The following is a 23,655-nucleotide window of genomic DNA, read 5'->3' on the forward strand; positions in this document are numbered from 1 at the left end:
TTACTCAGATAAACTTTCAGGTGCATTGAGCACACTTTGCTTGCGATTACACAGAGATTACAAAGAAAGAACATAAATGTGGTCCTTATTTTCCGCAAGTTCCTTGTCTATAATATCTTTCTTAGTGTCATTTCTAGGACTTTCCAACGTGAGTATGGCCATTGCAGAAAATGCTCAAAATCATCCATCAATAATAGAGAGAAAAACTATCTTGATATAAATATGCATGTATGCGTATATATATTATATTGTGCACATATATTTTAACAAGCCAATACAAAGTATATAAAATTTCCCAGGATTTTCATTAGTAGACTGGTGCTGGAGTCTCACTCTGACCACATGGCAGATGGTTTAGTGTAGTGCATGAAAAAGAGGGCTCCTCAGGGAAGGTAGGAGTATCGCAACTCAGTTGGGCTGACTGTGGCTCATTTGTTCATTGCTTTCAGCTTATTTCAAATTACTGCTTTTTTTTTTTTAATGTGTCCAGTTAAACAGATTCATCTACTATCTAGTTTTAACTAAACTAACCTTCACAAAAAGATACATGGTTTAATGAGATTCCTGCAAAGAAATTACAGTTTGAAGATAATACTAATCATAAAAGCATAAGAGAACTTTGAATTCTCTGTCAGCCACATATGGGGAAAGGCAACAATGACAATCTAATAAGATCTGTCAAGAAAACAGGCAAAAAATAATTGGAAATTATCAGAAGACTATTTGAACTATGGAACCCACAACTTCTAATGAAAAAGCTAAACCTCTCCCAAAGAGCATGTTGAGTTTTGAAATAATTAGCCAGTGACCGAACATTTTTATAACTTAAAAATGAACAAATATTTATATGTAGGGCATTGTAAGTTCAAAAACATTGAGAGGGTACACAATCAAAAATGTTTGGAGACCACTGGCCTATACTTGCTTCTAAAAATATTTTTCATTTCTTTCTGATTATCCTAATTGTAGAAAACTTGGAAATGCAAGAAAGCATCAAAAAATAAGAAAAAAAATGGCTCACGCCTGTAATCCCAGCACTTTGGGAGGCCGAGGCGGGCGGATCATGAGGTCAAGAGATCAAGACCATCCTGGTCAACATGGTGAAACCCCGTCTCTACTAAAAATACAAAAAATTAGCTGGGCATAGTGGCGCGTGCCTGTAATCCCAGCTACTCAGGAGGCTGAGGCAGGAGAATTGCCTGAACCCAGGAGGCGGAGGTTGCGGTGAGCCGAGATCGCGCCATTGCACTCCAGCTTGGGTAACAAGAGCGAAACTCCGTCTCAAAAAAAGAAAAAGAAAAGAAAAGAAAAAAAAAATCACCCATATTCTTACCACCACAAAATAAACATTTGTATTTGCTGAAATGTCTCTTCTATCATAACCAGTTTATATAAAATGTCTTTCATAGAGGTAGGCTGAACCTACAGGGAAAAACATTATAGAACAACATGTTCCACTATAGGTCACTTTGGTCTCAGCTATGGTCCTGGTGTTGAACATCTGACTAGCAAACTTAGGATATTTCACTTTAAGTGGGGGCACCCTATGATCTCATTCCAGGTTATAATGTGAGCACCATTATTATTGAGTAAAAAGAGATTGGTGCAGCAACCCATGTGCTATCCTGATGATTACATTAACTGGCTCATCTCGGCTCTCAGTGATACAGCTAAGGAGTCACTCTTAGATGTCTCAAATGCAGGGTAGCAGGTCTCCTCCAGGGTTCAGTAATCCCAAGGAATTTGGAGCATGTCTATCAAATGCCTTCCTTTAGGAAAGAAACCACACTGTAGGTCCTATAATCACAGATTCTGCCCTGGTTTATGTCAGCATCGACATTCCTCTCGTTACCACCCTCAGTTTCACACTCAGAAGCATCTCTACAAGTTTGTTCTTCATCCCACAGTGAGACATAGCTGGTATTTGAATAATCTCATCACCCTCAAAAATAACTTCTGACAATCTGACTTGAAGCAGAACTTTTCCATAGGTTTGGCAGGATTTCCTGTTCTAAGATTAGATATAGCATACTCCCCAGGCTTTTGGGCCTCCCCCACAAGACAAGGGAACAAGACCCCTTCTAAAATCTGAATGTAATAGCCTACACCAGAGGATACAAAATCCCATCATATTTTTGTTGTTGTTGTTGTTGTTTTTACGACTGAGTCTCTCTCTGCTGCCCAGGCTGGAGTACAGTGGCACGATCTCAGCTCACTGCAACCTCTGCCTCCTGGGTTCAAGTGATTCTCCTGCCTCAGCCTCCCAAAGTGCTGAGATTACAGGCTTGAGCCACCACACCTGGCCATTGTGATTTTTCTCTCATTTTATGAGGCCCTCACACTCTTGCTCTCCTGCACACCAGGTTGTCCAGTTGTTATCCAGTACTTGGGGTAGGAAGAGGAATTTTTATACAAACAAAGGCTGAAGAATGCAAATCCCATAATCTATTTGTTTATTTTTTATTTTTTTTCTGAGATAGGGCCTCACTCTGTCACCCAGGCTGGAGTACAGTGGTATGATCATAGCTCACTGCAACCTCCACCTCCTGGGCTCAAGTGATCCTCCCATATTAGCCTCCGAGGTAGCTGGGACCACGGGTGCTCACCACCACACTCAGCTAATTTGTTTTATTTTTGGTAGAGATGGAGTTTTACCATGTTGCCCAGGATGGTCTTGAGCTCCTGAGTTCAAGTGATCTGTCAGTCTCAGTCTCCCAAAGTGTTGGTATTACAGGTGTGAGCCACCATGCCTGGCCCCATAATTTAAGTATCAAATTCCTCTCCTGTAACATTTAAGCCAGATCCAATTTTAATGTATTTGATTTAAACCCACATTTTTTAAAGGACATTTTCTCCATATGTTTTGGGTTGTTTTTTAGGAGTGGAACTGGACTTGCCTAGAATCAATCTAAGCAAAGACACCCTTGTGATGCCCACAGCTGATGTCAGGGGTGTAGCTGATGTCAAAGCAAAGCTAATTGACCCATTCCAGCACTGAACCAGCAACCGTGACTTCCAGGCCACAGCCATCTTTTCAAATAAAACTTAATCCAAACCCTCAGATGACTTCCTCTCCCTTAAGCATGTTTTGAAGTAGACCTGGAAATGACAGGAGAGTAAATAAGAAGTACAATTGCAAAACCCCCACACTTGCTAACATAATTTCCTCTCTGGATATATTCACTTCCAGAGGGCAAAATGGAGCTGATGGATGATTGCAGGACTGCCTTGGGCTACTTTAATCAACTTAAACTGTATTTATTTCTGTACATCTCAATCCAAATTACTAAAGAATAATGACCCGCATACGCTTTCTTTCTTTTTATTACCTTGTTGCCCCACCTTTACAATGTTCACTATATACACTCTTCACTACATGTCAATATCTTTATTTTTCCACTGGCATTTTGATTGTTTTTCAAAACACGTTTTGATACTACTTGCCACCTGAAATCCTGAGAGTAGATTCAAAATCAATAAAAAGTATAAATAAATTAACCTAGTTTATGAAATCAGTTGGAAGCATAGTTAAGATCTAGATTTAAACGCTTATCTTCTCCTTTGTTCCAGGACCTGTCCAGAAAGCACCTTTTAGAACATGAAGTCTTTGAGCAAGAAATTACAAGAACTCCCAAGGAGGCAGGGGTAGAGATGTGCTTCTAAGAGAGTAAGGGATAGAAAGATGAATACCTTTACGATTGCTTTTCTTTTACATTTCAGATTCTCAATACGAACATTTTTGGATCTGGGATTAAAGCAAAGGGGAGCTGTTCCCAAGACAGTCTCTGGTACTGAGTTGGATTAGGATAGGATATTGGAGCTTTCAATATATTAAAAAAAATAATTTTCCTTCCAAAGCTGTTCCATTGAAGTTTCCACAGATATTATTGGGAAGATCACTCTCCAGAAACCCTAACTCCAGAGAGATGGCTGGAATGGAAAACAAAGTTAAGAAATAGTGGGTGGAAATCTGGCTTTCCCTCCTACCATACCAGCCAGGAGCAAAGAGAAGACATGCCTTTAATTTAACCCTTTGCCATCTCTGAAAAGGAAAAAGTGCCTTATGTTAGATATTCCTTATACCACAGAAATCGTATGGACCTGGCTACATTACTAATTGGTATGATAAAGGGAACATAAATATACCAGAATATGTGATTCCAACCTTCCAAAAATAAACTGAGGAGTTTATAAGATGAACCAACAAATGGTCATAGCACAGGCTTACTTTCTTAATAGGTAGAAATCAAATTGCAGATGCAGGTTCCCCTTCCTGTGACACCTGACTTCTTAACTGCTGTGTGATTGAATCTAATGTGTGATATATATTATCAGCTCTAAGGAGGCCACCTAATTTTAATATCTACCCATTCTTAAAGCTGTGAAATTCAATAACTCTACTCCAATCATCAAACTACCAGCTCACAGTATTTCAGGAACCATAATACCAAGTAAGAGTCTAATGGATAGCAATAAAAAACTTCTTAGCTGGGCACGGTGGCTCATGCCTATAATCCCAGTACTTTGGGAGACCGAGGCAGGCGGATCACTTGAAGTCAGGAGTTCAAGACCAGCCTGACCAACATGGTGAAACCCCATCTCTACTAAAAATACATTAGCCAGGTGTTAGCACATGCCTGTAATCCCAGCTATTCAAGAGGCTAAGGCAGAAGAATTGCTTGAACCTGAGAGGTGGAGGTTGCAGTGAGCTGAGATTGCACCACTGTACTCCAGCCTGGGCAACAGAAGTGAAACTCCATCTCAAAAACAAAACAAAACAAACATTTCTCAATGAAGTAATCTACAGACAGTAAGTAAAACAGAGGGGCTCTGCATGGCATTAGGGGATGAGTGAGAGGAACTGGAAGGAATATGTCATGGTGGAATGGGAGTTCCTTGCATTCTGAAAATGCATGCTGGATGCTCTAATTTCCTTAGGCTACTGCCCCGTCTCTGGGGCAGTGCCCTTGGCCAGGAAGCACTTCTTGGCCCCTCTTCACCTCCCCTCCTGGCCCCCCACTACCTCGATGGTGTACTGCTCAAAGATGCGCAGTTGCAGGAAGATGTCCAGCTTGATCTTCCGCTCATGGAACAGCTCCTCCATCTGCACCTGGGCATCATCAAGCTGCTGCAGAACCGACTCGATGTGGCTGATGGAGCTGGTGTGGGGTGTTTTGTTGTTGGACACAGCCGAGTCCCTGTGGCAGAGTGGGAAGAAAAAAGAGAGGGAGAGGCCTTGCCATATTAAAAGTGACAGAGAAGAAGGGGGACCTTTCTCATCTGAGCAAGGTGGATGTGAATCAGTTGAGTCATTCAATCAACAGACATTTATCAGACTCCTACTGTGAGCCTGATGCTATCTGCTTAATGGATGAATCAAAGATACACGCATCCTTTTTTGGGTTCACAAGTCTATTTTCAAGACTAGTTGTTCTCCTCAAGCAGAATTGTGAAAGAAATAAGATGAAATAATGTATGAGAAAAAACTCTACATCACATAAAATATCAGAGAAATGTAATGGTTCCACATATATATGTAGTCTAATACATATAGTTTCAATACACACACATATACATCTATCAAAATACGTACAGATGTATTAAAGGCATATTTTAAACAAATCTTCCTAGTTTTACTTCACAGACTCTTTGTTAAAACAGATGATGTCATGGTTGTCAAAATTGTAAGCATGTACTTTATAAAGCTATGCTAAAATTATGGGCTGGCATTATTCTACTAAACAGCTCAGGCTGTACTTAGGAAAGCATAGGATAAGGAGCCTGCAACCGGAATTAGGTCTCTGCTCTGATACATTTGGCTGGTGGCCCTGGGAAATCACCTCTCTGAGCCTCAGCTGCCTTATCTGTCAAGTGGACTTAATAGTAGTGGACCTAACAATTTCTGCCTGCTCATTTCACAGTTTGCTTTTAAATAAGAGTGCACATGAACTAAAAGCAGTAACATGTTGTATGGACAATTATTAACAATGAAAGGACACAAATGCAGTGTCAAGTGCTGATCAGGAGAGTAAACGCTAGCTCATAAGAAGCTAGGACAAACAACAAAGGTTGCAAGGAGTTTTGATTTCGGGGGTTTGCAGAAATGGATGAACACAGTCAAGTAATAGGAGCGGGTGTGACCTCCTCTGAGCAGAGAGAGTCTATACAAAAGTAGTAGGGAGAAGTGATGCCGTGTAGAGGGGAACCAAGAGATAAACAGATTGATTTGCTCAGCAAAATGAGGTGGTGGTAACTATAATGGGAAAACCGTGGAGGCTAAGAAGTTTAGATTCCACAGGGCCTTGAGTAAGCTAGAGCCCTAAAACTTGAAATAAGCTGGCACATTCATTATCTTGTGACATCTTAGCTTCTCATACAATTTAAGGAGAAGAGGACAAGGGGAAAATAATTTATTTCCAATCATCTCATCAGCAGGCTTTCTGAGAGCCATGTTTTTCTAGCCTGTGTTTGTCTCAGAAGCAATGGTATCTGAGCTCATTCTGTTTCTGAAGATAGCATGAGGCTAATTTGACAAGTGCCCTTCCCCCTATCATTCAGAGGGCTCCCAATTCCTGCCTCCTCACCCTGTCCTGTTTGGTCATGATAAAGGCACAGTTTCTACTCCCACAACTGCATGGACATTCCCAGGCATGAAAAGAACATAAGAGATGTACTCAATGCTATCTGTTATGTATTTGTTGAGGGCTTTGCTTCTGGGAGGATATAATTATTCTCTTGGACTCCTCCTCTCAGTCTTTCTTCGTCACACATCTTCCAGAAGGAAGACAATGATTTCTGACCATTTTATGAGGCACTGTGTCAGTGTCACACTCACTAGGAATCACAGAGATGATGCAAAAGCTCCCTTAGGTGCTCTAGTGATGAGTGTCAGAAAAATCAGGAAGACCTAGGGAAGATGTTTCTGGTGTCTGTGAGGCATCTTGCCAATGCCCACTAAGTACCATTTACTTCTTTTTCTCTCTGACTTGCCTTGATGTCGGTGGGGAGCCTAGGCTAGAGTCAGATTAGTGGCACAATGAATGGTCACCAGTGGCTCTTGGTTATATGCCTATGGTACTCTCTGAAACCCATGGAATTTAATCTTACAGAACAGGCATCACCCACATTGTTGCGTTTGACACTGTCAAGTAGCCTTATGTCCTTAGGCACTGTGCAGGTTTACATTTGTTAAGAACAAGTGGCATCTCCATAGGCCTAGCCTCACAGAAAGTGAAGCCAGCTAAGCCTGTGAAAAGTATCTGAATAGATGACACGAAGCCATCACAGAATTCTAGAGCTGCCAGAGATCCTGGAGTGAACCCCTTAATGACACAGACAAAGCAGCTGAGGCCCAGAGAGGTTAAATGACTGTCCACTATTTGGAATTTTCTTCAGAAGCAAATGACAGTGGAGTTTCCTAGGGAGGCAGACAAAGCTGTCATGTATTATATATTCACCAAAATGAATTAGGGGAAGAAAGAAAAGAGGCTGTCTTGTTAGTATGCAATAGGAGGATTTGGAGCATCTCATGTGCATGTTTAGAATAGAAATTCTTAATTTCCAACAGAAAAACATGCCAGGGCCTTCTAAAGGTAATTTCTCATTGTTTATTTAATTGGACAACTGGTATTGGGGAAAAAAACCCCTCTCCAATTGAAGTAATTCCCTCAGGCCGTAAGGCCAGCCTGGGACTTGCTGATGAGATTATTTCTGTCCAGAGCTGGCAGAGGTCCCAGCACTCAGTGATTTTGGGATAGGAACAAGTCCCTGTGGGTAGGCATCATTAGCACCATCAAATCCTATTTATACAGCACCTGGGCATGGGGTTGGTTGCTGGGGGCTTGCTTAAGGCCTCATGACACTTTATCTAAGGAGCTTGACAGGGGCAGAAAACTAGATATTGATGCCAATGGAAAGGAGGCAATGGCCTGGGTAACTCTAAACAAATATAAGATTTTTAGACAGGATTTGTCTCCTTAGTTATGTTTGTTTAGGTTGATGCAGAAGGAGTTTTATTTTCTGGGCAGCAAGGAATGGTGAAAGGTCGTAATTGGGTAGCAGGGAATTGGTAGGACAACACCACACTTTTTCTACATCTTCATGGGTCCAAAGTCAAACATCAGCAAAATGCTCCAATTTTGCTGACTGGGGCAGTGGAGGTCAGAGTTTAGCCTAAGATCCAATGTCAGCATTATATTCCATAATGTCTATTTCTCTGCATGAGCAAATATGCCCTAATTCTTAATGATTTTTTACTCTTGTTAATTTGCCTTTTGTTAATTTTTGTTGTATTAATGTTACTTACTGATTGCTGAATAACATCCTGAATGATAAATAATGCTTTGAAACATTAAAGCCTTTCCATTTAGTATTTCATCCTAGACTCAAGTTGGGTATGGTGCAGGCATTTTTACATATTACAGATAAAGAAACTGAAGTTCACACAAGACCACAAAGCAAGATTTTGCAGAGTCAAGACTGGGACAGGACTTATCTCACGTCTAGCCCGAGGCATTTCGCACTGGAAAACTCTGCACATGCTGACCTGGCCTCGCTGGGCTCCCCCAGGGAGGGAGGCGCTGACCTGAGCTGCTGGATAAGGTCTTCGCCTTCCTTGATGACATTGAGCGTGGCATCTAGAGTGGCAGTCTGCTGCTGCTGGAACTGCTTGATCAGTTCTTGGACTGCATCCACAGAGTCTGCACATACATCCTCCAACATCTCCTTCTGAAGATCTTCCATCCATGTCCACAACTGTGGAGAGAGAGCAGAGACTCCACTCAGGGTAGATGGAGAGGCCAGGGCTGGGGTGAGGGCAAGGAAGCTAGACTGGAATCACCCAACTTACTCTCAACCAGTCAGTGCCATTCTCATGAGCACACCTATGGGTCAGTTTGCGTTTTTACAATTATATTCGTTACCAGTCTTCGCTAAGTTTACTCCATTGGTGTTGGCCTTCCATAATGACAGGAATCACCCCTGGCTTAACTTCCCTGTGGTTCAGGGAAACCTATAGGTGTGGTCTTAGAGCAAGGAGATCAGTTATTTTTGAGACACTAGAAAGAACAGGAGAATAGAATGAAGGAATATTATTTCATGTTTCAGATAGGAAGAAAGGGAGCAATGTGCTCTGTGCACAATGATTCTTAGAAATGTGTCATGACGTTGCAAATACACAAAGAATGTAGTGCTCAATAAGAACTAAATGCACATTAATTGAGCATATCTGTACATATGCCATACTATTTTGTTCCTTTTAAAATTGCTAGATTGGTTAAAAAGTTGAATGCTAAAGATGTGGCTTATCTTAATTTCAATAAATATACGAGACATTTTCCCATGTTATTCAAGGTGATAAAATGAAACTAGGTATTACTGGCCAAACAACTTTAAAAGAGCTAAGCATAGTGTTTTGAAAAAAATAAGCATTGGAAATGATGAGGAGTTAAAACCGAATTACTGAAAAATCATTTATTGATAGCTTTCCCTCATCATACTGAATACAGATCTCCAGTGGCCTGCAGAGAGCTCACTTTTGACTACTTTTATTGAGAATTTTCAGAAACAAGAGAGAGGAAGGTAAGTCTGAGGCCTGCTTTGAAACCAGGAGTCTTCACCTGACTATCAGGAAAGATAAGCTCAGGGCTCTATCAGGAAAAAAAAGCCAGTAAAGAGGGAAAATTGACAGATGGAGTCAGAAGATGCAGATTTTGGCTTCTGTTTCTCCCATTACTCATGGTGCCGTTGCACAAATCACTATAGCCTTTGATCTCCACGACGTCATGTGTAAAGTAGGTTGGGGAAAGCATGAAATAAAATGATTAGTTTCCATCTGGTTCTAACATCTTAAAAGCCTTCCCTGTTAAAAATGTAGATAAATGTCTACCTCAAGAACATTATTTCATGGAGTTAGTTCTTAGTATGGTAAATCATAGTATGGCCTTTTCAAAAAGGGAAGATTAAAAAAATAAATAGAGACAAAAATAGCCTTTAAGATTTTGGACAAGTTATTCTTTGTTCCTTAGATAGAGAAGCCCTAGATGTGGCAGAAGAGGTTAACAGGAAGATTAATAAGCTTTGGAGGCCACAAATAAAGTATAATGAATGTCTTTTTTGATGGGGTGCGGCCAGAAAGGCGGCCACTCCCTTAAAAAAAAAGTCTTTTTTGTATAGGTGAGACTGCCTGAGCCTCAGTTTCCCAATCTACAAAATGGGAAGAATAAGATTTGCCCTGCTCACTTTGAAGACTGTGAGGGCTGAACTAGTTCCTTATTATTAATGCTTTAAATAAACTTATTGCAGTATTAATAAGCCTACAGCATTGTACTGATTGCTATAGGGAATGCAAATTATTATTCAACATCCCTGACATTTATCAGCTTGCAAATCTGGTTGTAATTAGTTCAGTTTATTTCCTTTCCAAATAAAACACCAAACAAGTTTTCCAGACCATATAAGCTGGGATACATGTTGCTGTAAGTATGAATATACTAATTTCAAATCAGCATAAATCAGGAAGTATAGGATATTGATAATGATAGCTTAATGTCACTGCATATTTTCTGGCAGTAGTTTTGTCTAGAAAGAAAACACATTTTCTAAGTGTACTTAAGTCTTTAGGGAAGAGGTGATGGATTCTCTGAAAAATTATTGTACAGAGAGGCAGTGTAGCATAGTCTTTAAGAGTTTCAGGGGCCGGGCACAGTGGCTCACACCTGTAATCCCAGCACTTTGGGAGGCCGATGAGGGCAGATCACCTGAGGTCAGGAGTTCAAGACGAGCCTGGCCAACATGGCAAAACACTGTCTCTACTAAAAATACAAATACCTGCCAGGCGTGGTGGCAGGTGCCTATAATCCCAGCTACTCAAGAATCTGAGGCAGGAGAATCGCTTGAGCCCCGGAGGCAGAGGTTACAGTGAGCCAAGATCACACCACTGCACTCCAGCATGGGGGATAGAGTGAGACTCTGTTTCCGAAAAAAACAGTTTCAAATCCTAGTTCTACAACATATTAGCTTTATAATCTTGGGTAAGTTCCTTATTCTCTCTGCCCCTTGGCTTTTCTTATCAGTAAAATGCAGATAATAACAGTGCTTTCCTCCCAGGAGTTGTGATAAAGATTACAAGTAAGTTTATGTGTGTATGTGTGTATACAAATAACTTATTTACCTTACTTATCAACAGTTCCTGACATACAGTCAATGCTGTATCAGTGCTACATATTATTACATTTAAAACTTATTTTTAGCCTAGACAATATGGTAAGATCCAGTCTTTATAGACTTTTTTTTTAAGAAAACACAAAAATTAGATGGGCATGTTGGCACACGTCTGTAGCCCCAGCTCCTTGGGAGGCTGAGGCGGGAGGATTGCTTGTTCCCAGGAGGTCAAGACTGCAGTGAGCTGTGATTGTGCCACTACACTCCACCTGTGTGACAGAGCAAGACTCTGTCTCAAAAAAAAAATTTTGCTGTAATCCCAGCACTTTGGGAGGCCGATGTGAATGGATCACAAGGTCAGGAGTTCAAAACCAGCCTGGCCAAGATGGCAAACCCCCAACCTTATCTAAAAAAAAAAAATGTATATATACATATATATATATATATATTTGCTGCAAGTCATCTCCAGTTCCCACTAGAGGGCAGAGGGAAAGTTTGAAGTACTCCTTCATCTTGGAGTTTGTATAAGATTAACATCGAATTTGGTTCTTCAAGCTACTAAGTTGTGCTGGGCTTCTCTTTTCTGTTTTTTGCCACTTTGTCTCAGGATAATTGAGGAAAGCCTAGAAACTGTGCTAAAAGAAAAACAGATGTGAAGACAGAGAGGTGAAACTGTGGACATGGAGTAAACAGTCACTGCCTAATGGCAGCAAATTTACATTGCAAACTCATAATTTTGAATAAGCACCTCTGAGGCTTAGCACCATAAGGTAGATAGAAATAAAAGTTGGTGTGCTAAACCATGAGTAAAGGTCAATATCCCATTTCTTGGGCTGTAATTTTTCTAGCTCTCAATGTCCCATCAGTTTCTTCTGTGTATGTCCCTCTGATTTAGCCCTGAAGAATAAGCTTTGAAATGAGTCCAAATTAGAGGGACACTTCTGCTACTACATTACTGATTATTAAGCAGTCAGTGAGACCCAGCCAGAATGATCTTTTCTGTCAAGCTACTATAAACCAATGTTTGCTGGAACTAATTAGGTAAAATCACAAAGTGAGTGTGGTAGCTTGGCAGCAACAACCACATGTATTTTTTCCCCCACTGTCTTCCATCTTGGTTTCTCTCCTTTGGATGATCCTCTTTACCCTCTGCTTAACTAAGTTTGAACATGATAGTACTGTACCTTCTCCATCAACCCACCTCCTCCCCAGAAAGAAAAATCCCATATTTCATCCATTTCCAGATCCTTTCTTCTTGATCAAAATGTACGTGTACTATGACCCATTCGTTCAGGGTACTGTTCTCTTCTTAGCAATGGTTGCTTACTCCATACTAACATATGCATGTAGATGGTTTATGCATTCTTTTTTTCAGAAAACACATGTGGTAGTGGCCAAAAATACCTACATCCAAAAGAATGGATCCAATTTGAGAATTTCTAGAACTTTGACAAGAGTAGAGTTATAAAGGAGCTTTTTCATGCCCTACATAAGATTAGCTCTAATAGTGAACCAGTGAGTTCAGGAAGGGCCAGCCCACAGACCCTCTCCTACTTGCATACTGGGGCAGCCTGAGAAAGGGACAATTGAAAACACAGAAAGGAAGGAGACAAAAGAGGAAGAGCTAGGAGGTTTGTAGGAAAAATAATGAGGCTTACAAACCAGTGGTTAAGGGAAGAGGTCATTTTATTTCATCACTTTCTCCTGCTGATTGGCTGTTCCATTTGCATGGCTTGGGCAGCCATTGTCCTGACACAATTGATTAACAACAATGGTATCAACAATCTTTAAGGATGTTAAAAGGCACACCATTTCCACAGGGTGAATCTCCTCCTCTCTCATTTTGAAAAGATAATTTTTCCTTGGCTTCAACCACCAGCTTGTTTCTTAAATAAATAGTACAACAGTACAGCAAGTGAAACAGCGGATGAGGCTAGTTTGTTCTTAAGGCCATGATCCCTCTTAAAGACCAATTTAGTTTTGGTTCCAGGGTAGGTGGGTAGAGGAACATGTGTACATTGGAGTGTCCGTGGTGTGTTTGTACCTATTTGAATAGGAAATGGTGTGGCAGAATGATTCCCCCTACAAAAGGGGCATTTCATAACATTCTTAAATTCTTGGTATATTTCCTTCTGGACCTTATTCTATATGTCTTATTGAAATTGTGGTCATATTGGATATACAGTTTTTATATGTTATACAATAAGCTCTTCCCCATGTCATTAATGATCTTCGGCAATGTGATTTAGAATGACTGTGGAATATTTTACTATATAAATGCACCATGATTTTAATGAAATCACCCAATGTGAAACATTTAGATGGTCTCTAATTATTCAAGATGATGACTAACACTGTGATGAAATAGACAGACATTTTTAACCCTCTAGGCTCCTACAATAAATAAAGAATTCACAAAGCCAATAAGATTAAGCAGACTTGAATTTGTAGAAGAAATGAGCCTGGAGGTTATCTTTTTATATCTTCCTCCTGTTTCCTCTCTGATCTTAATTAGAATAAATCTTTTGATGTGGAAAGTTGGCAAAAAAAGTCATAGGAAGTCTGGGTTAAATCATTTACGAAGGTGGATATTCAGTTCCTACCTAGAAATCTACAAAAGGGGCTTTCATTCCATGAAAATTATAGACTATGATGACATTCTGTTACCAACTGGCACCAAGACAAACACTCAGCAAATTATTATAGGAAGGAAGAAATGGAGAAAGGAAAGAAAGGAGGAGGAAGATAACCATAAGAGGCAGAAATGATCTATAACAATATTTATCAGCAATATCCAAGGCCACTTTTGCGAAGCTGAGTAGATTTTCCTTCTATCCATTCTATTCATGGTAAGAGGGAAAAACAACCATGGCAACTCAGAATTCCCTAACAGACTACTAATCCTGTTTTGAAAAAAAAGCCAGAAGTTTGGCTATAGAGTCAAGTGGAAAGAGTCAAGAGTTAATTGACTCAGGATCAAGTAGGACCCACACTTAGTGATGTTTGAGAGATGATGAGTCCTGAGAGGTATTAAAGAGAGTAAGGAAAAACCAAACCACAGGAGTTCTTTCCCGAGACCACTCAAGGATGCTCCTTTCTGCCTCCTTAATAATCCATTTCTGCCTGCTATTTATAGGCCCTAAAGGAAAGCTCCCATCGGCAAGTTAGATTTCCCACCCAGCCCCCTTTATTTACAATATATGGAGAGCCCAAGTCAAAGAACTGGAGAAGATTAAAATGTGATAGAAAAAAAATAGAGGGCTCTTTCCTCTTTTTTATTCTTCTTTTTCTTTTCCTTTTCATAGGAAAAGAAGCATCAAAATATTGATTCAGCATCTCTATGTATCAGACATAGTAGTATCTCTATCTACACATCTAATGCCACCTGTGTAGTACACATTTAGTGCTCCCAATTTAGTGAAGGAGAGAATTACAGCTCAATGTGACAATGGTACCACTGATGGAGGTATGTACAGTGCTCTGCTTTTGTCTGGGTGAAAGTTGGAAGCACCAGGGAAGTATTTCAAGAAAAAAAATGATGCCTGAGTTGAGTCTTTAAGTTCCTTATTAAGCCTACTTTAAATAAACACTAAGAAAAATTTGGGGAAAAAAATCAGTGTTAGTATTGTACTACTTTATTTTTTAATAGTCATCCTCTTAATTATTACAAAGTAACAGAGATTAAGAGTTCTCCCAAAGTGACAAAGCATCTGGAAATCAGACCTACCTGGTGTCCAAGATCTTGGTGTACTTAGTGTGTAGGAACATTTGCATGTGTATGTACACACATGTGTGCATATGTACATATGTACACATATACATGTACATATACATGTATGTGCATGTATACACACACACCTTAGTTTCTACCCTTCCTTGCAAATCACTTAAAGGGGGCCTCATACAGGCTACTTTGGATGGGAAGGTGAACAAGAGGGAACATGCAGGTACAAAGTCCCACTGCATGTCCCCTGTGAAGAGCTCCTCTGTGACAGCCACTCAAAATGTTGCTTTTCGGTCCATCCTGAAAAAAAGTAAAATCTGTCTGATCTAGGAGTTGTAGATGTGTTGAATAGAATGAGCCTCACAACCATAAACCCCTTTGTATCCAGGCAGAGCTACTCCACATTTCTCTCATATTTTGGGACTGAGGAGAAAGAGACTATGCAATTTCCTGACAGCCTCCTGTTTGAATGAATTCTCTGATGAAAAAAAAAATTATTCAAGTCTCTGTTTACTAGCCTTTATATAAAAGTCTTTGTGGCAAAGGAGAGAAAAGCACGACCTTTAGAGTCAGAAAGACCTGGGGTCAATTTCTATACTTACTACAAACTAGCTATAAAACCATGGGCAAATTATTAATTTTTCTGAACCTTGGTTTTCCCATTTCTAAAACTAGAATTTTTAAAAACGACAATTATCATGGCTACCAATTAGCCAGCTAGATAGCCTAGCACAAAGTTTGTGCTAAATAAATTTCAGTTCCCTCTCTTTCTTCACCTGCCGCCTGTATCACACCACTCCTTCTAGTAGTATTTCACATGAATGTGACTTTCTAGCTGAGTTTCAGTAAGGAAACAAGCCTCAGGTTCAAACACGACCAAGCTTAGCAAGATTTGAGAGATATCCGGGAAAACAATAGTCAATAACTTCATCCCTGACTATTTCTCTCTCAACACCCCCAATCCTGGCAACACTGTATATTTCTCAGCCAAGATCTGTCCTCCTCATTAAGCCCCTGATTTGGGGTTTATAAACGGAAAAAAGAAAAATGAAAGAAGGAAGAACAGAAAAGAGGAGTAGTAAAGGATAAAAATGAGAGTGTAGGTAATAGGAAGACAATAAAATCTCTGCTGTACTACTGAGAAAGTCTGTAACCTTAGACGAGTTGTTTTTTGAGGCTTAGTCTCCCCATTTAAAAATGTGTTTAATAAAATCTATACCATAAGATTATCATGAAGGTCACATGAGATGATATTGTCTGGCAAGTAGTAGGTGTCCAATTAAAAAACTCATGTAATATATTTTGAGTGCTTACAATAAGCCAAATCTTAGGCTAGGTAAATCATCTATACTACTTCAGCTTAATTAATATTATTATTTATTATCAACACAAAGAAGAAGAGAAGAATGGAATCTTGTATTCACATTAGAACCATAAGGGGCCTTAGGGCCACCAAGTCCAACTGCATAATTTTGTAGATAAGGAAACCCAAGGCCAGGGACATAGTGACTTGTACAAGCTCACATGGTTATTTAGCAGCAGAATCTAGTCTAGAATCTCAGCCTTCTACCTCTGTGTATACAAGGTGGGAGCTGTAGCTAGAGGAATTCCTGGAAGCCATGGTCACTCTTTTGGGAGTAGTAGTTCCATGGAAACTGACCTGATCCACCACCTCTCCATGCAGCCAGCACCCCCACAGCCCTCATGAGGAACGTGACTCCTGCTCATTCATACTCCATTCTGTCACCCACAGGCTCATAATTAAAAGGGAATACATGCGACTTTGGTTTCTGAGACTTTCATTAAGAATTGGGTGAGCCACAAGCAAGCAGACAACCACACAGGAAACCCCGGATTAATGCTAATCTCCTTGCTTTATAGACACTCATCAGAGAGTGGCTGCAGGTCCCGCAGAGAGGAAGCAAAGCCAGCTTCAGGGAGCTTGCCAGCCCTTCATCTGCCCGGGGAATCTCAGTTTAGAGAACATTATCTTTTCATGTTTTTCTCTGATAGGCATTGCAATGGTTCACATTCATTCCCTTGGTGTCAGAAAGGGTTGTGAAGCAGTAACAGCTAAGATTCTTAAGGCATTCCCAACATTAAAATTCAACTTAATTAAGTAGGGCTATTTTTTTTTCCTGAGCAGTAATCAAGCTTTAATTAATACTCTATTAAAGTAAATTCCTTGGGGGAAGGGGGATACAATCATGCATACACCTAATGAGTTCATCTGCCAAGGGCGTTATTATAGATGATGCTAAATATGCCTCCTTGCTGGCCACTTACTCAATTTCAGCATGTCCCATGTTAATCAGAAATGAAAAGCAATCATAGGTTTGCTACCATCCTCCTCTCTATGAGGCCCCTCTGCCCTTGTAGCAGCTTAACATAAGCTATCCTTCCTTCTTCTTTCTCCACTTGGTAAATTATTCAGGTTGGGCTTCAAGCCCAGCCAGCTTCCTTGGTGGAGGGCATCTCAGTCCCCTTTCAATGCCTGTCACTCCACATTCAGGCACAGTGAGGACCAACTTTAATATCACCCCGCCACAGAGAAGATTAAATCCCCTGTTAAAAAAAAAAAAAAAAACATAAAAAATGCATCTGTAAACTCTACATGTTCCTTGCTGGTAGCAAAGATATCTGATCAAAGTTCTGTGGGACTCTCATTTCTGAAAGGAAACAGCAACCAAGAGAAATTAGGTGTGGAGTGGGAAGAGAGTCTCTTGCATTTCTTCTTGCAGTGACCATTGCTATGTCAGGGATTCCCACACTTCTCCAGCTGCAGATTGCATGCTCTAGCGGATGCCCCAAAACCACCTGTCTCCATGACTCCCTTTCCTCACTAGATATTATGAGAGGAAATTTTGCCCCATTCTGTCAGAGACCTAAATGCAGGTTATCAGGAATAAATTGTTAATATTACCAAAGTTAAGAGGTTAGCAATCCCAAGACTACCCAGGACCCTGGTCAGACCTTCAGGGTCATTTTACTAGCAAGCCGACCCGACATTAGCAGGACCGAATGCCCTCTCTCCACTAGCTCCCCTTACCTCTTTGGTGTGTGTGTGGAAGGAGACAGACATGTCCAGGAGAAGCTTCCGCTGCTCCACCCTGCGCACGAAGTCCTGGATGCGCACCTCCAGGTGTCGAGCTGCCTTGTAGATCTCCTCGGGGTCACATTCCCCGGTCTGAGCCAACTGCTCCGCTGCTTCTAGGAGCTTGTCCGCATTGGTGTACGTATTCTGCCAGCAACAACAGTGAGACAAAGTCAAGTTGCAGTTGCGCCTTCCAGCAGCCCACCCGGGGCTCCCCCGAGCTGAAGCGGAGGGCGTGGGCGCTGAGCCGACAGTTCCCTGATCTGGCACTGAGGCGCGGTACGCGGAGCTGGCACACCGCCTCTCAGCAAGCTAGCAGCCTGCCTGACTGCTCTGCACATGCAGGCACCAGCTAGGTGCCTCATCCACCCCTGGGATTTCTCAGAGGTGCAGTGTCCCTAGAAAGAAGAGGAGAGAACTTGAAGAACCTCCATACCCCAGATGCTCCCTATCCCCTACTCTCAAGAAAAGCCATCACTGCCCTCACATCTCGGGCTGTAACTGCCAGGATCAGAAATAGCACTCCCACAAAGACGGTCTGTATTTCTATGTGAGAACACCAGAAAAACAGTAACTGGGAGACTCGCTTTGCTTTTTTCCTCAAGTTCCCTGTAACTACTGGTGTTTATCTTTTTGGAACAGAGCAATTTCGTTGGAGGGGAAGGGATCAGCAACTCTAGAAAGCTGACAGAAGGCAGCGGCCACAGCCAGAGGGAAGAGATGCAGCTACTCCCAGTGGGCCCAGGGAATGTTTGCAGGAAGGCTGGGGAGGAATCTGGTGATTTTGTTCATCATAAGCTACTGCATGCACACATATGCACACATAATCGTCCAACCCCCTATCTGTACACACCATGGTATTCTCCAAAGCATTTTAAAAGGCAACTAACTTGTAATTATTATTCATAATGATGGGAGACACTGCCTTTAGACTAGTTACTACATTATATGCCACAGATACAGCTTTTCCTCAGCAGGCTTCTCATTTTGAAAGTCTCCTGATATGTCCTGACTTAGATCTGGTGACTCAGGTGTACTATATTACTTAGTATCCCTAGAGTTGGCACAGAACTCTAGAGTGGCAAACAAGTAGAGCAGTCAATATCAAACACAAAGTGAGTGGAGAATTGAAATGGATTCATGAGCAATGACTGGTGCTTTGTTTGCTTGTCTGTAAGGAGTGTTTTAGACTCACTTGAAGACCTGGGTGTTATGGACTGACTTGTACACCCCACTCATATTCACATGTTGAACTCCTAACCCCCAATATCTCAGAATGCAACCTTCCTTGGAATCAGGATAACCGTAGATGTAATTAGTTACATTAAGTTCAAGTCATAGTACAGTAGGATAGATCCTAATCCAATATGACTGGTGTTCTTATTTTAAAAAACAAAATGCCATGTGAAGAGACAGATATTCACACAGGGAGAATGCTACATGAAGATGAATGAAGAGATTGGGAGATGCATCTACAAGGCTAAGAGTGCTAAAGACTGCCAGAAAACTACCAGAAGTTGGAAAAAGGCACAGAGCAGTTTTCTCCCTCATATTCCTAAGAAAGAACTAACTCTACTGACACTTTGATCTCAAATGTCTAGCTTCCAGAACTGTGAGAAAACAAATTGCTGTTATCTAAGTCACAGTCTCATGGTACTTTGTTACGACAGCCCTAGGAAACTGAGACTCTAGGGTTGAAACTTTCAGAGGCTGTGGAGCCAGCCTCTTGATTGTACTGGCATAGGACCTGGGGAAGATGGGCAGGCAAACACTTGTCTTGGCTTCTAGGAATTTGGAGAGAGGCCCCAGGGGATCCATAAGGAATGCTGCTTGAAAAGCAACTTCCAGAGGCAAACATCGTTCCAAATCTGGTGAGACTGAGTTGAAAAAGTCATCTGCATTGTCCTAATGCTTGAAAGACAGGATTGAAAAACAAAAATCATTTCACCCCAACGTGGGTGAAAACAGCAGTTTCATATGAGGAAATGAGTTTTGCCACTGGGTTAAAGCAAGATATATCAATTCTGGAAAGCAGATGAAGGAAGTCATCCACTCATGACAGAAATGCAGGGAGACATGGGGAATGACAGGCAAGGGGAGACCTCTAGGGCTGTGGGTCAGGTTAAAGAAAGCTCTTACAGGACTGCCTACAATTTCTCAATTTCTAGTATATACGCCCACAGCTGATGGGAGAAAGATATTTTAGGAATCCCTCAAATTGCCCACCTTAAATTCTAGAGAATCTCAGGATCCCCCCACCAAAAACCCCAGAGATTGTAAATTTATATTCTGTAGACAATAAATAAAAATTTGTGGCAAAGCCAAAGTGAGCTTGCTTGCAAATTAGGTTTGGGTCCAATAAGAAATAAGTAAAAAGCCAAACTGAAGTGTCTACTACATGTAAGGTGATCAATTTGTCCCAGTTTGCCCAAGACTTTCCTGGTTTTAGCATAGAAATTCCTGTGTCCCAGAAATCTCAGTCCTGGGAAAATTGGGATGGCTGATCACCATAATACATATCCAATACTGTTAAGTACCCCAAAAGTACAGATATATATATATATATATAATGTATTTTGTCTCAAAGAAAAATAAAATCATTCTTGAGAGAAATAACATGACAATACATAAGCTGGGGCAAGCAACAAACAGATAATTAGGGGTTAAAATTTCTCGATATGATATAGATGCTGAAAAAAAGGAGTAAAAACATTATAATAGTAGCTAATAATTATTAAATATTTTACACATGAAAGGATTGTTCTAAAGGATATTATGCATATTATCTCCTTTAATCCTCACAATAACCCTATGAAGTTGATGCAGACATCATACCCATTTTACAGATGAAGAAACTGAGGAACAAAGAACTTCTGGCCAAAGTCACATGGCTAGTAAGTGACAGAACCAGGATTAAAACCCGGTTGGCAGGCTTCAGAGGCCAAGCAACAACCCATTAAACTACCCTGCCTCTATATAAAATACAAGCAGGAGCCTGAGGATAGGTAGGATTTAGCAGAGAAGGAGAAGGGCTTTCCATAGCCAAGCCTGTCTTCTTTTTGCACCCAGGGTACTCTGTATTTATTCCACCGCACAGCCATAACCATACTTTATAGTAACGATGTGTCTCCATGGTATCTCCATACTGGTCTGTGAGCTCCTTAAAGGCAGGTTCTGTGTCTCATTCATCCTTGGTCTCCCAGGCCAAGCACTGTGGATGGTATGTAATAGGTATTTACTAAGAGTTTGCTGAATAGACAAGACAAAAATGAGTAGACCTGTTTGAATAAGTTGAGTCAACCTGACTACAATTGGAGAGTGGCAGGAAATCAGGTTGGATAAGTCAGTGAAGAGCTAGAAGATAGAATTTATAGAGAGAATGGAACAATAAAGACAGGTGGGAAGGCAATAGGGTCAGTGTTAGAGCTGGGCTTCCAGCTCTGTCTCTGTTCAGCTGTCTTCCCCATTACTAGTAGAAAGAGCTTCTAAAATTCAGATCCAGTCACAACTGTCTTCTTAAAACTGTTCAGTGGCTTCCCACTGCCTTTGGGGTAAAATGTCTTGGCATGGTATGTCAGGCCCTTCTTCATCTGACACTTACTTTTTCCCTGCAGCTTTAACTCACATCACTTCCCTACAAACAGCCTATGAAGTAAATTACTTGGATTCCCCAAAACACTGCACTGAATCTTGCCCCTGTGCCTTTGTACATACTCTTCTTCAGCCTGAGATGCCCTTCCTTTCAATCTTCCATTTACTCTTTAAGACCCAGCTAGCACACTGCTTCTTCCAGGAAGTCCACCCTCATATCCTCTTCTCTCCCAAGGCAAGCTCATATGCCCTCCTCTGGGCTGCTAGAGTGATCTGTACCAACCCTCTCCATGGTACCTCCCACTTTCTAGTGCAAATGTTTGCCTTTCTTATCTGCTTAGGGGCAGATAATGTCTTTCATCTCTTTCCTTTAGTGCCTGACACCTAGTAAGTATTCTATAAATATTTAGTAAATGAATGAATTAAAGAATATATCAACCTCCACCCATCTTAATATTCAACTTTTGCTCCTCATCAACTACCTGGTACAAGACTTTACATCCTAGAATTCATGTTCGATGTTCACTTTTATCTGGCATATCTTACCTACTGGCACAGCCTTGAATTGGTATATCCTACCTCCTGGAACAGCCTTAAAATAGGAATGTGTATGGAGAATATCAACTAATGTATTACCAAAGCAATACTTTGGCTCCTGTCAATGCCCCCAAAGTGGGGCAATGATCACAACAGGCTTCTGCTCACTTTCTGACCAAATCAACAACAGTTTTTGACCCAGGGCTAGAGTCTGACTTTGCTCTGAACATAATTTCTAGACATTCTTTGGTTTCCCAGCCTCCTAATCTCTACCTTGGACTTGATCCCTTATTGACATTTCTCAATGGATACGCCAAAAATGGGTTATGAGTGCTGGGGTACAGATCCCTCAGCTGTTGGAACTTTCAGGTAGGACCTATGGTAGACAGAGCCCCTGATTCAGTGATAAAGGCCACACTGATGGCTGTGGTTCCTGTTCTTCCCTCTCCAACACCCCTTGACTCTGTCAACCAGGTATGATGCCCTAGATAATTCAGCCCTTAAGTCTAACTTCAAATGCTCTATTGAAGCCTTGGCCCATTACTTTTAGATTTTCTCCCCAGGAAAGAAACAGAACATTCTAGGATAATTTGTCTCTAAATATACAGGAATTCCGGCAATACAGGTATGTTTTCAGATTCTCTAGGCTGAAGCAGAGAAGCAGGAAGCAGGCTTTTTAAAGGTAAAGAGTGGGAGAGTTAATAAAAACACTCAAGAGTCAAGAGCCTACTTCGTTGGTGTCAGGTCTCCATATGCAAGCCTGGAGCCTGAAAGTCTGAAGTCCTGCTTGCCTCGGCTAATCGTCTCCCACCCCCACCCCCGCCTGTATGGGCCATTGTCCCTAATCACCTAGTGGAGCTTCCCCAGACAAGCCCCTCACCCCACCCTGCCATCTTAAGTGTTATTATGATAATACTCTTATCCCACCTGCCATTGTAACTGAACTTATGGTAATATATACTCCTTGCCTCTACCCCCACCACTGTAACTGATCTTACTCTGTAACTTTCCACTGCCCACCCCAAACCTATAAAACCAACTCCTATCCCACTGCCCTTTGCTAATGCCCTTTTCTGCCCTAGTCCACCTGACCCAGGTGAATAAACAACCATGTTGCTCACACAAAGCCTGTTTGGTGGGGGGGGGTCCTCTTCATTCAAAACGCCTGTTTTCAACAGTTGGTAATATGAAGTGAGGATCTTGGCTCTCTATGCCCTGGGAATAAGGAAGGATGAGGCCTGAAAGTCACCCTTACAATTCAAAAGAGGCAATGTAGACTGAAGAATGAGACTACCAGAGGACCTGGAGAAAATCCCCCTCACAGTGATCATTTTGTTCAGGCCAGCATGGCTGAAATCAATAGGTACTGAGATAAAAGGAACAAAATAAATAAGCATTAAAGACAAAGGAGGCACAAAAGTGTAGGCACTGGGGAGGGGACAGTCAAGGTAACACCTAAAACCTTACATTTGAATAGTACTTTACAGCTGCCAAATATATTTCACCTTCCTTCCTTACACTCTCTGGGGCAGATCTGCAAAGGATCCAT

At 41.2% G+C, this 23,655-nt stretch overlaps 1 protein-coding gene across 18 annotated transcripts in view; it reads right to left on the minus strand.

The window, feature by feature from the left end:
- Positions 1–23,655, minus strand: part of KALRN (kalirin RhoGEF kinase) — a 699,137-nt gene that overhangs the window by 325,991 nt on the left and 349,491 nt on the right. For 14 of the 18 annotated variants that reach the window (XM_021673991.2, XM_021674000.2, XM_064362129.1 and 11 more), the window contains exons 11-13: positions 17,934–18,125; positions 8,546–8,754; positions 5,024–5,198 (exon numbers count right to left, since the gene is read on the minus strand). In XM_021673991.2, coding sequence (XP_021529666.2) covers positions 5,024–5,198; positions 8,546–8,754; positions 17,934–18,125 — 576 coding nt within the window. The remainder of the gene's footprint in view (positions 1–5,023; positions 5,199–8,545; positions 8,755–17,933; positions 18,126–23,655) is intronic. The other 4 variants (XM_064362131.1, XM_064362130.1, XM_064362140.1 and 1 more) reach the window with 1 other exon arrangement.

This window comes from Aotus nancymaae, unplaced genomic scaffold (genome assembly GCF_030222135.1).
Source record: "Aotus nancymaae isolate 86718 unplaced genomic scaffold, 86718_ANA_hifiasm-v0.15.2.pri h1tg000046l, whole genome shotgun sequence".
NCBI lineage: Eukaryota > Metazoa > Chordata > Mammalia > Primates > Aotidae > Aotus > Aotus nancymaae.